This window comes from Heliconius melpomene, chromosome 20, assembly GCF_056956725.1.
Source record: "Heliconius melpomene rosina isolate 202511_hmr_F chromosome 20, ASM5695672v1, whole genome shotgun sequence".
In the NCBI taxonomy this organism is placed as follows: domain Eukaryota; kingdom Metazoa; phylum Arthropoda; class Insecta; order Lepidoptera; family Nymphalidae; genus Heliconius; species Heliconius melpomene.
In genome coordinates, this window is record NC_140408.1 from 11,575,412 (window position 1) to 11,588,848 (window position 13,437).

General features: G+C 33.7%; 1 protein-coding gene across 1 annotated transcript; it reads right to left on the bottom strand.

The window, feature by feature from the left end:
- Positions 1-668: 668 nt before the first annotated feature.
- LOC146528008 (SID1 transmembrane family member 1-like) lies at positions 669-12,768 on the bottom strand. Its single transcript, XM_085204897.1, has 20 exons — positions 12,584-12,768; positions 11,243-11,312; positions 10,891-10,993; positions 10,031-10,132; positions 9,572-9,684; positions 9,399-9,505; positions 9,065-9,152; positions 8,502-8,585; positions 8,296-8,420; positions 7,750-7,898; positions 7,370-7,459; positions 7,026-7,140; positions 6,748-6,823; positions 6,458-6,631; positions 5,747-5,864; positions 5,170-5,292; positions 4,806-4,922; positions 4,403-4,535; positions 3,861-4,065; positions 669-3,561 (listed from the first exon to the last, which is right to left on the bottom strand). Exons 1-20 carry the CDS (start codon positions 12,676-12,678, stop codon positions 3,385-3,387), a joined length of 2,364 nt encoding a protein of 787 aa, XP_085061023.1. The 5' UTR covers positions 12,679-12,768; the 3' UTR covers positions 669-3,384.
- Positions 12,769-13,437: the final 669 nt, after the last annotated feature.

The following is a 13,437-nucleotide window of genomic DNA, read 5'->3' on the forward strand; positions in this document are numbered from 1 at the left end:
GGTTCCCTCTGCCTACATTGTTATATGGGGGATACGGTTTAAAACTAAAAAACAATTTGAAACTGACTACAAGCAGTATTTTTCCAAGTATCTATTTAATTTATGAACAATACACAGAAGTCAATAAAACTACAACTCTTTTATCTTTTTAGGCTAATTGCAAAATGCAAATCGCTGCGGAAGTGACAAATCTATTATCATAATTAGAGTATGTTTGCAGAAAATACTAGAGCCCATCAACTTTAATTGTACCTACTTTAGACATTTGATCATAATTCATTTCAGAGGGAACCTAGAGTTAAGACACTCCGCCGAATACTAGAGGAACTTTCCCTCGATACCAGAACGAACAAATGAAAATATTAAATATTTCATTTCCTCGGGTGGGAATCGAACCCACAACCTGATCTCAAATATAAGTGTTTATTAATCGTTTTTAGGGTTCCGTATCAAAAAGAGGACCTCAAAAAGAGGACCTCGTGTACGGAGAGGCCGTTCAATTCAAGTCCGCACGTTGTCTACGAGAACAGAACGGGGAAATAAAAAAAAAAATTCCATTGGGAATCGAACTCACAGCCATCGCGCACACTCAGACGCTGCCCCAGCGTGCGCGGGGCACGACGACATCCAATTTATAAATATTGAGGTAATTTGAAATGAAACAATTGTTTTCCTTACACGTTTATTAAAACTTTCAAGAATAATGATGTTGACATAAAGTTTATACATAACATCGAAAATTGTTTTAAAATTCGCGTCTTACACATTTGGTTTTTTTTATGATTATATTATTATTACACTTGTATCAATTTTTATTCGATTATTACATTATAAAAGGTTGATAGAACTTATTCACAAATAGTTGTATGAACACATTGTATGGATATAAATCCCATACATTATTTCAATGTTACCAGATACATTTTACAATTGCGTGGATCTTAAGATGTAAGATGGAAGGTCCCATTTTCCCCGTTTCTATAGGAATATCAAGAAATCCTCACTTGATAGTAATACTCCTCTACATTCCCTAAGGCACTCACTCCCTGCAGATAGGACCTGCATGCAGTAGTTTCGTATGTGCGTTGTACTTGTATGGTAGTCACTCAGTACCGGAAAAATTTATATACTAGTATTCAGAATTATAAATAACCCAAATAGGGTTCGAATCAAAACTCAATCCACATGTCAACTGTACAATAAGGGCCTGTTTCATAATTAAAATAAAAAAAAAATTCTACATTGATAATTGAAAACACGAATATATTATGTATTTAAATGATTTATCTAGGTACTATACTTACACACACGAGCACAATATCACAGCCTTTTTACAGCTTACAATGAGGAGCGCGAATATTTCTAGGGTTACTTACAAATTACTATTATTAAAAATACTGTAGCACTCGTAAATTTAAATATTTTTTAAAAAAATACGTAAAACCCATATTTAACATCATAAAAACTCTTTTTTTTTTGGTAACATCAAATTACGTCTCTAATAGTTATATAAATTATTAAAAAGTGGCCGAAATTAGTTATTAATAGTCTTTCCGTCCTAATGTAAACATCTATAGAATCTATAGAAAGAAAATGTTTTATATTTAACCAAAATAAAACAGTCAAGTGCAAGCTGGACTCGCGCGCACAAACGGCAAAAAATCACATTTATTGTATGGGAGATATTTATCAGATGTTGTTGCATCTTATGATGTTATGCTGTTATTTTCTGATGCAGCATCAGAAATACATTATCTGTGAAAGACCCTTTTACTCTTGGGGTGTGAGAACCCTAAAAAATCTTTCAAAGACTGTTATTTTATTGACACTAAGCACGACGTGCTAATACTGCACACATAAAATATTTTCCTACATCTGACCGCAATATTTTATCTTAAGCAAACCGGAACAATTGAAGAAATTCCTTAATTTTGAAATAAATTATCAAGAACATTGTATGTAAGAATATTTTAGAAAACTCATAAATCTTCAAGTTACGTCGAAATTTATATACGGGCGGTTTCATCTTATTTATGTCGTTGATGAGAATTTATGACTTAGTGGCTAGAGCGCCGGAACGGTAAACAAGGGGCGTGGCTTCGAGCCCACTCTGTTCAAATTTTTATATGTTTTCTAAAATATTTTTATATTCTTATCGAATAACACTTTTAAAAAAAAATAAAATATGTTGTAAGTTTCTAGGAAATTTCTTAGATATTGCATAATTTTGAGTTAGATCACATTAATTTTTATTGTTAGAAAATATACCGGGTTATACAACAATATATTTCATTTTTGGTTTTAAGCACCGTCTGTAATGTTACTGTGGCTTTGAATGCTATAAAATAGTAAACATTAATAGACATCTCATTAGTACGAATTTTAGTGTTTATTTATCATTTCTAATATTTCATATTGGCAACACTATAGTATGAATATAAAAATGGACTTTACTCATCAACGTTGATACATTATTGACTCATAAGAATATTTCTACATCACTTTATGCAAATAGTTGACTTAAATATCTGAGTGAGTTACAAATAGTAAAAAACTATTTTAATTTTTACCTAAATAGGCAAAAACAACCTTGTATTGTGTTAGAGACTCCATTTTCCATTCTCCGTTCAAATTTAAAACAATGTGTTTCAAATAGACAAACACACTGACGCACATTTCCCCTTCTAGAGATTGACCCCACTATCATCACAAGTACAGCCAAGACTGTTCCACTGCGATGCAATGCAATAATCTAAATAATAAAAACAAAAGAATTATAATAAAACAGAGCATTAGAATTATCATAATTTAAAAAGAATAAAGAAACATAGATTCAAATAATAATAAATATATTTTATATGGCTAATAAATAATAATAAAAAATAGCATAAGAATAAGTAAACTCTAAAGACATAATAAAAAATATGATAAAAGCATTTGCTTAAAATTAAAAACGTTTATTGTACAAAAAAATAAATGAGGTTTACCGCGTGTCAATTCTAGTGTAGCGTGGGGTCTTTTAGATGTCAAATGCTACAATAATCACTTTTTAGCTTTATACTTTAATTAATATATTTTTAAAGGCATCCCATAATATGTACATGAAATTAAAACTCGAATTCACCACTATAAAAAACCAATAACAGTATTATATTTTAAACATTGTAGTCATCATCTGTGAGCCTTTTACTTAACCAGAAGTTGAGAATTGGTTTAAAATGTATTGTAATACTATCACTTATCTCTAATGTTATTTAATAACCAAATTAGTAACTAATAGAAGGTCAATTCGTCAATTAAAATCATTAGTTCTCGAATTGAGCGCGTTCAACCAAACAAACTCTTCAAGTAATAAGAATAGAGACAATAGACATAGTACATAATTTAAAACACCGGTATCAAATGCCTGGGCGTGTCATTGAGAGGGTCATCAATGATCATCAACGCGTTGAACGACAAGAAGATGGCGACGGCGGAAGCGATGTGCCACACGTCGTGGGAGTCGAACACGCCGAGCGTGGAACAGAGAGCGTTGTGAGTGCGAGAGTGGGCCGCTGTTTCCTGGAGAAACAATAATATATTTAGGTTTACGCTATCTCTATCAGGGTAGGCAAAGGTAACCTTGGAATCTAGTGTTAAGACACTCCGTTCCCATTAAGATCCTTCCGTTAACCACTTTCCACCGAATTTTGTAGGCATCGCGTATTGAGTGGCGGAACTCTACTCCACATTTTGCCTCGTTCTCAGAGCGAAAAAATTAAAATATTAAAAACTTTCTCCCGAGTGGATATATTTATGAAAATTATAATAACAAGAAATTGTATATATAATTGTTTGTATAAAGCAAGACCTCAACTCACCGACCACTTAGTCCTCGAGTCCAAAAAGAAAACGGCAGCAACAACCCACGACACCTGCGCTAGCATCAACAAAAGAATGGTGGGTAGCGACACTCTTTCACGATGTACGAGCTTTAGAGCTACGTAGCCTAACGTGTGAAGCAGGGCATTACCCAATAGGATCGCTAGAAGATGGCGGGCGAAGTCTGCGTTGTGTTCGTAGAGACTGTGAATTAACAATTGAAGATATTTTTTTACATTTATTTATAGAATGACTGTTAATAATAATATTTATTTAATTTCATTCATCAGTGATGATAACATTGGTAGTAACAAAGAAGAGAATAAGAGTTGAATAAAATAAAAGATAAGAAATGCAATAATCAAATAATAAAAAAAACCATAGCATAAGCAGCTATCCCTCACGCCGCCCACTTTGAATATAACTGTCTCTCACACTATACACCACACAATGCGATCAAGACAAACTTATTCTATCCCTCTCTCATACATTACATGCCACATGGGTGTGAGCAGGACGGACTTGCTACCTTCATACATACCCATAAGCAGCTATCCCCCAGTTGCACAAATTTGCTATAGCGAGTAGAGCAGCGCGAGCGGGACGAGAGGGGCGAAGAGCTGAGAGTCCGAACTCTCGGACTGCTAACCACGCCTGGGGCAGGAGTGTCCAACCTGGAGATATAACGTAAAGAATAAACTATCAGCAGTAGCACAGCGTGACTGTAAACGCCACGGGTGTGAGTTTGATACATACTCAGGGAAATGAATTATTGTTATTTTAGTTATTATTAACAACAACACAAAATCAGATACAAAATCAGCTTTAGAATATAATAACTAATAAAACATCTTACCCTACTAATATTATCAATGTTTAATCTAATTAAAATGCAGTAACATAACTTATAATATTCATTCATTATATATCAACTATTTTCTTACCCATCTTAAGTCTCCCCACGTAATATATTTTGAGTGTGAGAAAGAAGCATACAGAGAGATGAGTCACCGTGAACACCGACCAGAAGTACAGACTCGGATCCATTATGCCGATCACTCCTAAAAACCATAGACTGAATTATTTCTATTCTTTCTTGCTTGCTTCAGTTGTTAAAATATTATGGAACTTCGACTTAGGAATTTGTTTTCTTATTAATCTTATATTAAGATGTTAATAGTCTATTATATATGCTCTATTTATGGTACATAGTATGGAACAAATGAATGAACGAGTTGAGGTAGCTACACTGAATGACTTGTGTATTGTGGCATACCATGGTGTGTCAGGACTTGGCGTGTGACATACCGATTGCCATGAGGAAGGCGAGGAGCATGAAGGTGGTGTTGGCGGGCGCGGTGACGTCGGGGTGCCTGCTCTGGTACAGCTTCACCATGATAAGCACTGCGGTCACGTACATGAACGACGAGTCTGGAATGACAAAATTAATTTTAGTTTTATTTGGTCGTGAGGGAGTGGTTCATTTTCATTTCGTTACTCTGGCAACAAGACAAAAGACGGTGTTGAGTTCCACCACCCAACAGCAAGAGAATGAACGTTGAATAATATACTGGCTGTTTGTGTAACCAAATTGTAAAACATCTATCTGTTTTGTACATTTGTAAATATATTTTTAGTAAATTTTTATTCAAAATATTTTTATTACCTAATTGAAATGCACATTTAAAATCATATTTTTTACTTAGGTTTAAAAATAATATAAAATCCTTATAACATTTCTTAAACCTGGTAATAATATGAACGTAAAAATTAAGATGAATATTGAACAAATTTCGTAATGTTCTAATATTTACGAAGTTCTATAACTTCATTACTTAATAAATTTAAATAAAAATATGAAGCTAACTAAAAAAGCGTATCTCACCAAACTGGAAGTTCATTTTGTTGGGGCAGAGATGGTAGCAGGCGGACAGGGCGCCCTCCATCACCAGCGCCAGCCCCATCGAATACAGCAGCCCCGCGTGCCCCGGGATGCCCCTCTCCTGAAACAAACATACATGGAGAACAAGAAAACTAATAGAGAGTAAACAATATTGTTGGGATTTCTACATTTTTATCAGCTGTTTGACATTATTGGTCGATAGACGCTTCAAAGAATTTAATGTAATGTCAAAGAAAGGAAGTATGTAAGAAGGGAATTGCTAAATATCTGCAGCTACTTAAAAGCTTATTGTTTTCATTATTATAAAATATGTAATTTGCAAATACAAATTCATGTACTATGAATTGTAATTCAGTTGACAAATAAATAAAAAAATAAAATGGGGTTCCTGAGCAAATTCCTTGATTTTAAAATTTTCATTGTAAAAGTATTGTATAGCTAGCACAAAAATTAGTATCCATCAAAGTTCATCATTGCAACGTTCATGATTAACCCGTCGGACGCTCTGTCTATCACCTCACTTTAAATAAATTATGACCATATTTATTTTACTTTAATAAAATCGAGGAAAATAACAATCAATTAATTACATCACATAAAGTTCACGACTTAAGATCTGACAAATCATCTTATGTCGTGATATCTTACTTTACCAATTCGTTGGTTTTTAGTTACCCCTCCCTTTACACTTACCCCTCTGTCCCGATGTCCTGTCTCCCTGCATCGCACCTGCAGCATGAAAACGAGTCCCAACACCACGTAGCCAACGTTAGAGAACACGTGATTAGAATCCGAGAAAGGTCCAAGGGGGTGAGCGCACAAGAAGTTGTAGTAGCACACGTCCTGGTCACCGGACTGCCGGACCCTCTGGTCAAAGAGAACACAGCGTTGAGTTTCGCCGCTCAACACGCAATTTTGACGAAGAGCAGCGTTAAGTTCTACGATTTAACGTGAAATGTATTTATAATAAAATAGATACATACCGTTTGATAAGTGGCTAACAACTGTACCACTGGCATTGAATACACAACTGCCACTGTCACCGAACTTGAGAAATACCTGCAAGTCCAAAAATAATACATTATTACATATGTTGTAAATAAAATGAAAAGAATGAAAAAAAATTAAATATTTTCTTTTGTCTGGTTGAGTCTCATCACTAAATATACAATTCTCGAATTGAGGCAGAAAGTCAGTCAGGCCACTGTTTATAAAAGATATAATATGTAAATGTAATCCAAGAATATAAAAAGCACGTAACCTGTAAGATCGCCTGACATGCGCCAGGGGGCGCGCGCGGCTCAGCCCTGCCACGTTGAGGGGCACTGGCAGTGATAACTCTAGTTCGGGCTCAGATTCCACTTCGGACTCAGACTCTAATTAATTAAAACGTACCAATAAATCATCATTTTCAAGATTTTTAAGATGTTGTTTTACACTATGGATAGAAAAATATTTTAGAAAACTTGCGTCCCATAGAAAAAAATAAGCACACTGATGGTGATTACTATTACCTTTTGCTTCGATATAAATAAGATTTTTAAATTTAAATAATATGTGTTACCAAATAGTTTTTATTCCTTTTTATTTCAATGTAAACCTTACCGATAGTATGAGGTACTATAGGCGTGACGTCACTCGCGTCACGTGACGTCGACGGACCGGGTATCTCTTCTTGTGTTGTTGTAGATTCATCTACAGTTAAATTAATATCATATGTAATTTAGTAAAAATTATGCCTTAGTATATTTAAAATCTTTATAGTATCGTTTAAATCTATAATATTGTTTTTATAAAAAAAATATTATGTTTAAGTTACGGTACAAAAATGAGACTTAGTTCAAATAATTACTAACAGATGTCATCACATCTTTCATTTGATGTAATTTAGAGGAATTTTATCTAATACTAATATTATAAAAAACAATTAGCAAAAGCTCACAATAAGCAAACGTAATAAAAAGCAAGTCTCTCCCCATACTCACTAGTACTACAGGTGAAGCAGCCTCTACACCCTGTCGTCAGTGCAGCAACAGTGGCAGGCACCAGCACTGCTACCACCAGCACAAGCGCCAGCACTACCAGCACGCCGCGCAGGTATTCCCACGTTGATATAGTCGCGGACACCTGCACTCTTAGTAAGCAGGTGATTGTTGTAACATATACAGAAACATACATACATATATGGGTACACATTCACGGATTGACCACGAGAATAAGAAAGGCAGAAAAATATGTTGACCGATTTTTTTGTTATCTCATAGAAATTATAGATTACTGTCCCAACAAACTTCCATATTCTATAGTAAAACAGCGAGTTTGCCTTCTTTAATGAGCTCTTATATTAATTTCCTCTTTCTGGTGACGAAACTAAGCACGGCATTGAATTTTTAAGAATTGAGATTAAATATTTCATTCCTCTAAGTAGGAATCGAACCCATAACGGTCGCGTAAACAGTCGCACGCTTGTGCCCCTCGGCTTCTATAATATATTAAGTTAGTTAACAAAATATTAAATAAAATATAATTACCTAAAGTTCTTAATTCGTCTATCAGAACTAATATGGTGTGGAGCTCCATCGGCGATGCCCGTGCAATCTTCATCACTCTCCTTTACTATGAAAACCACGTAGAAACCACGCGGGAACATGGATTGCTGTTTATAATAGATACATATTACAGAAAAAGCGAGTCAAGTCACTAAAAACTAGACGATTAAGTCACTAAAATTAATTACCGTAACAGTGATCCCTCCTTTCCTCGTCATAGTGAAATGGTAGCCTCTGTATGTTACATCTCTTTCATTGTCGAACACTGGACACTTAAATAAATAACAAACAACCATTTTAGTTATACAGATAGAATAAAATGTATTATCCCATGAAAAGTTGAATGTACCGGCACTCAAATACACTTGTTGGATACTGTCAAAACATATTTTCTAAAAAAACCAAACAACTGACTGACAAGTGTGATTTTGGTAGTAGGTAGGTAGAAAAAAAATATCATTAACTATTGTGACCACTCTTCATCCCCCAACCCCAATGGTTGTGGGAATGAATATTAGATTCATTTCCTCTTTCTGGTAAAAGTTCGGTATTAAGTTTCCCAACTTAACAAGTAAAATGGTGAATGCGGACAGAAAATACCCTATTATACGTGTAATATAACCTAGATAAATATTTCCCCAAATGAATATCAAAACTGCAGCATGCATGTCTATCCGGAAAATGCAGCAAAATATATTAAGAATAAGAAAATTAAAACAAATATTTAGTTTAAAAAATTTTGGATATTTACCGAATTATTCTGTACAGACACTATAGCACACACGTCATCGTCTGAATCGATTGTTAAAAGCACGCTCTTAGGTATCGTGTAGTTGAATCTGAAAACAATTATACAACTAACTGTATTAAATAAAAAAATAAGAAATGACAGGTTACGGGTTTAATTCTGAGTATATAAGCAAAAAATATGAAGTTAGTAAATTTACATTACTTGTCGGTAACATATAGGCTATATATAAGATTAGACGAATTTTGGATTTAGTGCCTCAGAAAAAAATTGTCAATATTATAAGCATTTTCTGTCGATATTAAGAATAAATAGAAAAGAGGAAATTCACACTAACTTGGGAAATAAATGCGATTGGTCCATACTGGACAGGTTCCAGGGATCTCTGTCGAACGAGAAGTAGTAATACTTGGGCGTACTCGGTGTCACGTTTAATCCCACTTCCTGAAAACATATTAAATTGTTGTAACGTAAAATTAGCAAGAAAAGGCCAATTTACAAACATGTTACCTTATTAACTTCCAAATAGAAATCCTGCACTCGTCGCACTTTAATCTTCACAGATACGTTGACCGCACTGCTGGTCGACAATGTCAATGAAGGACGACCTTGAGCTGTTATATCTAAAAAAATAATTTACATAAATATCTAACATTTGTTTTAATATAGTGAAGTTTTGAAATAATCAGTTGTAATTTGAAACTATAATATATTAAATTTCTACGCATTTCTTAAATATTTGGCGGTTAGTGTTTGCCTATCAGAAAACAGAAGTATTGAATACATATATAAAAGTGCTAACTGCAAATGGAACTATATTCCGTTCCAGTTTCCCACTATGTGCCGGGCTCTGCAGCACATGTGCTTCTGCTCAGTTTTTTCATTTGTTTAAGTAGCATACGTTTAAATCAAATTTTTACTTTAGTTGATTTGAGCATGAACTGTACGTAGGCTTCCCGCAATACTCACTAGGCCCCGCGTCATGTGGACACAGCGTACGCGCCATGTCATTGAAATGTAACTCTTTATTCTTAGTATTTATGACTAGAGGTAGATCCCATGAAGATATGCCTGGAACAAAATATATTTATGTATATTAAATATCATTTAGTACTGTCGATAAGTCGTGCCCGTTCTGATGATGATGACTTTTGATTATTTTCTCTCAGAGTGTGCAATGAGGAAGAATTCGGGAAAACTAACTTCAGAGCGGCCACGACTCGTCAACCGTATTGTAAATTTCTAGCAGTTGGTCTTTGCATCAGAGATGTTACAGGTGTAACATTTCAGATCTGGATACGGATATAAAAAAAATATTATATAAGTTTCAATTTAGGTTTTGGTTTACCTTGCATAATCCGTCAACAAAACCGAATAATTTTTATTTTAAATATTTGTAATTAACAGTCATTTACATTCCGCCCATATCTGAAACTATTACAACGGATTCGGTTACGATTACACATAATTTTATTTATATGTATTAAATAGTTACGGTTACTCCATAACCAGCTTTACGCTGTATCCCGCTCACAGCAGGGTAGGCAACCTAGTGTTAAGACACTCCTTTCTCCATTTTCCGATAAATTCTGGAGGCATTCCGTGATAAGTGGCGGACCTCAACGCCGCGCTTTGCCTCGACGATCGTACTGTGTGTTGACTCGTGTGATTTGCCTGGGGATCATACCCACAACTAGTCGCAATTACGGCACGAGCTTGCGACTGTAAACGAGAACAGCGATAGGTTGTGGGTTAGACTATCAAGGAAATGAAATATTCAATATTTTCGTTTCCTAACAGCAAAGTGCGGCATTTGATGTTTTTTATACCTTTTTGCTGTGAGGCTGTCACAAATAATGGGTAATCATCACTTATACTATCATTAGTTCCAACATGGACCCTCGTGGGATAAACTGAAAGCGAATCTGAATCCTGAAATATAAATTAATAAAAAATTTAAGCATTAATAAATTAAAATTTTTCAATAAAAATAAATTTGACATCACACTATATCCCATCTGTAGTATGGGAGGCAGGGGAAGCCTAGTGTTAAGACACTCCGCTCCAATAGCAATTACTATTTCATGTCATGGGAAACTTTGCTTTTTTTTAGCATCATACTAGGTTCGGGGGATAGAGATCCAACAGAGAAGTAAATAATTAAAAATAGTTAAAATATACCTCTTCAAAGTCCAGATACTGCACCACTGTGTTATTTACGGTCAAATCAATTAACTTATCATATTTGTATCTGAAATATGTACATTACAATTTTTTTTAAATTATCCCTAGCCAAAGAGAATGGATATGCTCTAAAAAAACTATAAAACTTATTATCTATATATATAAAAGGAAAGAAAGGACGCACGCACAGCCGTAACCGCTGATGGTAGAAACGTGAAATTTGGACAGACTTTTACTTTCGTAATCTGAACATCCACTAAGAAGGGGTTTTGAAAATTTTTAACCCTAAAGGGGTGAAATAGGGGTTGAAAGTTTGTATGGAAAAAATTTTAAATCGGCACCGATTTTTATAAAATTTTAAAATTAGATTTTTAAAAGTATTTAATTAAACACGTGTTTCATCGTTTACTAGAATTCTTCCCGTAAGGGTGCAAAGAAGGGGTTGAAAGTTTGTATAGATTTTTTTTTAAATCGGCACCAATTTTTATAAAATTTAAAATTCAGACTCTTAAAAGTATTTAATTGAACACATGTTTCATGGTTTTCTTGAATTCTTCCTCTAAGGGTGCAAATAAGGGGTCGAAAGTTTGTATAGAAAAATCTTTAAAACGCCACCGATTATTATATAATTTTAAATTTAGTCTCTTAAAAATATTTAATTGAACATGTGTTTCATGGTTTTCTAGAATTCATCCCCTCAGGATGCAAATAAGGGGTTGAAAGTTTGTATAGAAAAATCTTTAAATTGCCACCGATTTTTATAAAACTGAAATTTAGACTCTTAAAAATATTTCATTGAACACATGTTTCCTGGTTTATTAGAATTCACTCCTAAATAAGCTAGCAAAGCTGCGTACGTCTGCTAGTAATTTATATTTGTTTACTTTATATATTTTAATGTATAAAGAAAATACCCCTTTTTTAATTTATGTCATTTATTTTTTAAAAAAATTATTATTATTATTTCCTTTTGAGTATTTGATGTATGTATTTTGAATTATTGAATATTATTTTTCTATTTCATGTTTGGTTCTAGTTAAACATTATGTTAATAAAATTTTTACATACTAATTAAAATTACATAATTGTTTTGCCTACCAACAATAATGTTTAATCTTAAAATTGATAAAAGAAAACAATAGAATTATGAATGGGGATTCCCCACACTTTACATTATTCATCCTGAAATATTAAGCCATTATTTCAATAAAAAGCCATTAACCAATAACATATATCATTTTAAATTAATAATGTTGTTTTTAAATAAAATTTTATTACTATATAGAACTAATTCCAACAAGAACCCTCATTTACCAAGTCAAATTATAGGGTACTTACATATTATATATAAAAGTTTCATTGAGCAGAGGGTTAATAAATAAAGCGAACACATTTTCACCTAGTATAAGACCTACTATTAATATTTTTATCATAATTTTTAATACTTTTATCCTTATTTTATAAAAAAACTAAATTTGCACTCATGTAGTCGAACAAAGTTGTTATTGAACTGTCAAATCGATATGTCAAGCCAATTGAATTGTCAATGTGACAAAAAACAAGTCAAAAGGCTTATTCACATTGCTACCGATTATTTTAAATACCTACTGTATGTATAAATATTTTTTTGATAAAATTAAATATAAATTAAATCGCAACTGTTTTTAGAAATTAGCTTCACGCTGTATACCGCACTCAGAAGAGGCAGAAGGGACCCTAGTGTTAAGACACTCCGTTCCTCACTGTCCACCGAATTCTAGAGGCATTGTGTGTTGAGTGGCGAACTCAACGCGGCGCTTTTGCACCGATACCAGAGTAATGTTCAAGGCGGTCTGAATTACTTATTAATTAATTATTAATTCCACAAGTCAGACTACCCTCTTTTGAACCAGATCAAATGGATGGAGTTGGTACTGAGGTAGGCCAGCCCAAAATTTAGAACAGTAGTAGTGTGGGCGGAGTTGCACTTTATATAATTGGAGGCATACGTTCTGGCGTTAAGTAGGGCCTTGCTCTGTTTAACACTCTAAGTTTTTTAGAAGCTAATTTAGTTTTGCACTCCACATTGCAAACAAAGATGAAGGAACTGGACGTCATTGTTGTACTTGGAGATTATTTTATACCGTACTTAAATAATGTTTCCGCTTGTTAATTTAACTTGATTGCCAATTAAATCAATAAATTCAGTTCTT

What these genes read in the sequence shown, in the direction of transcription:
- LOC146528008 (XM_085204897.1), bottom strand. Translation starts at nt 12,678, where the DNA reads ATGATAAAAATATTAATAGTAGGTCTTATACTAGGTGAAAATGTGTTC. An exon ending in CATGTCAGGCGATCTTACAG is followed by an intron (nt 6,824 to 7,025) that starts GTTACGTGCTTT and finishes TTGGACTTGCAG; the next exon opens with GTATTTCTCAAGTTCGGTGA. An exon ending in CGCCTTCCTCATGGCAATCG is followed by an intron (nt 4,923 to 5,169) that starts GTATGTCACACG and finishes TATGGTTTTTAG; the next exon opens with GAGTGATCGGCATAATGGAT.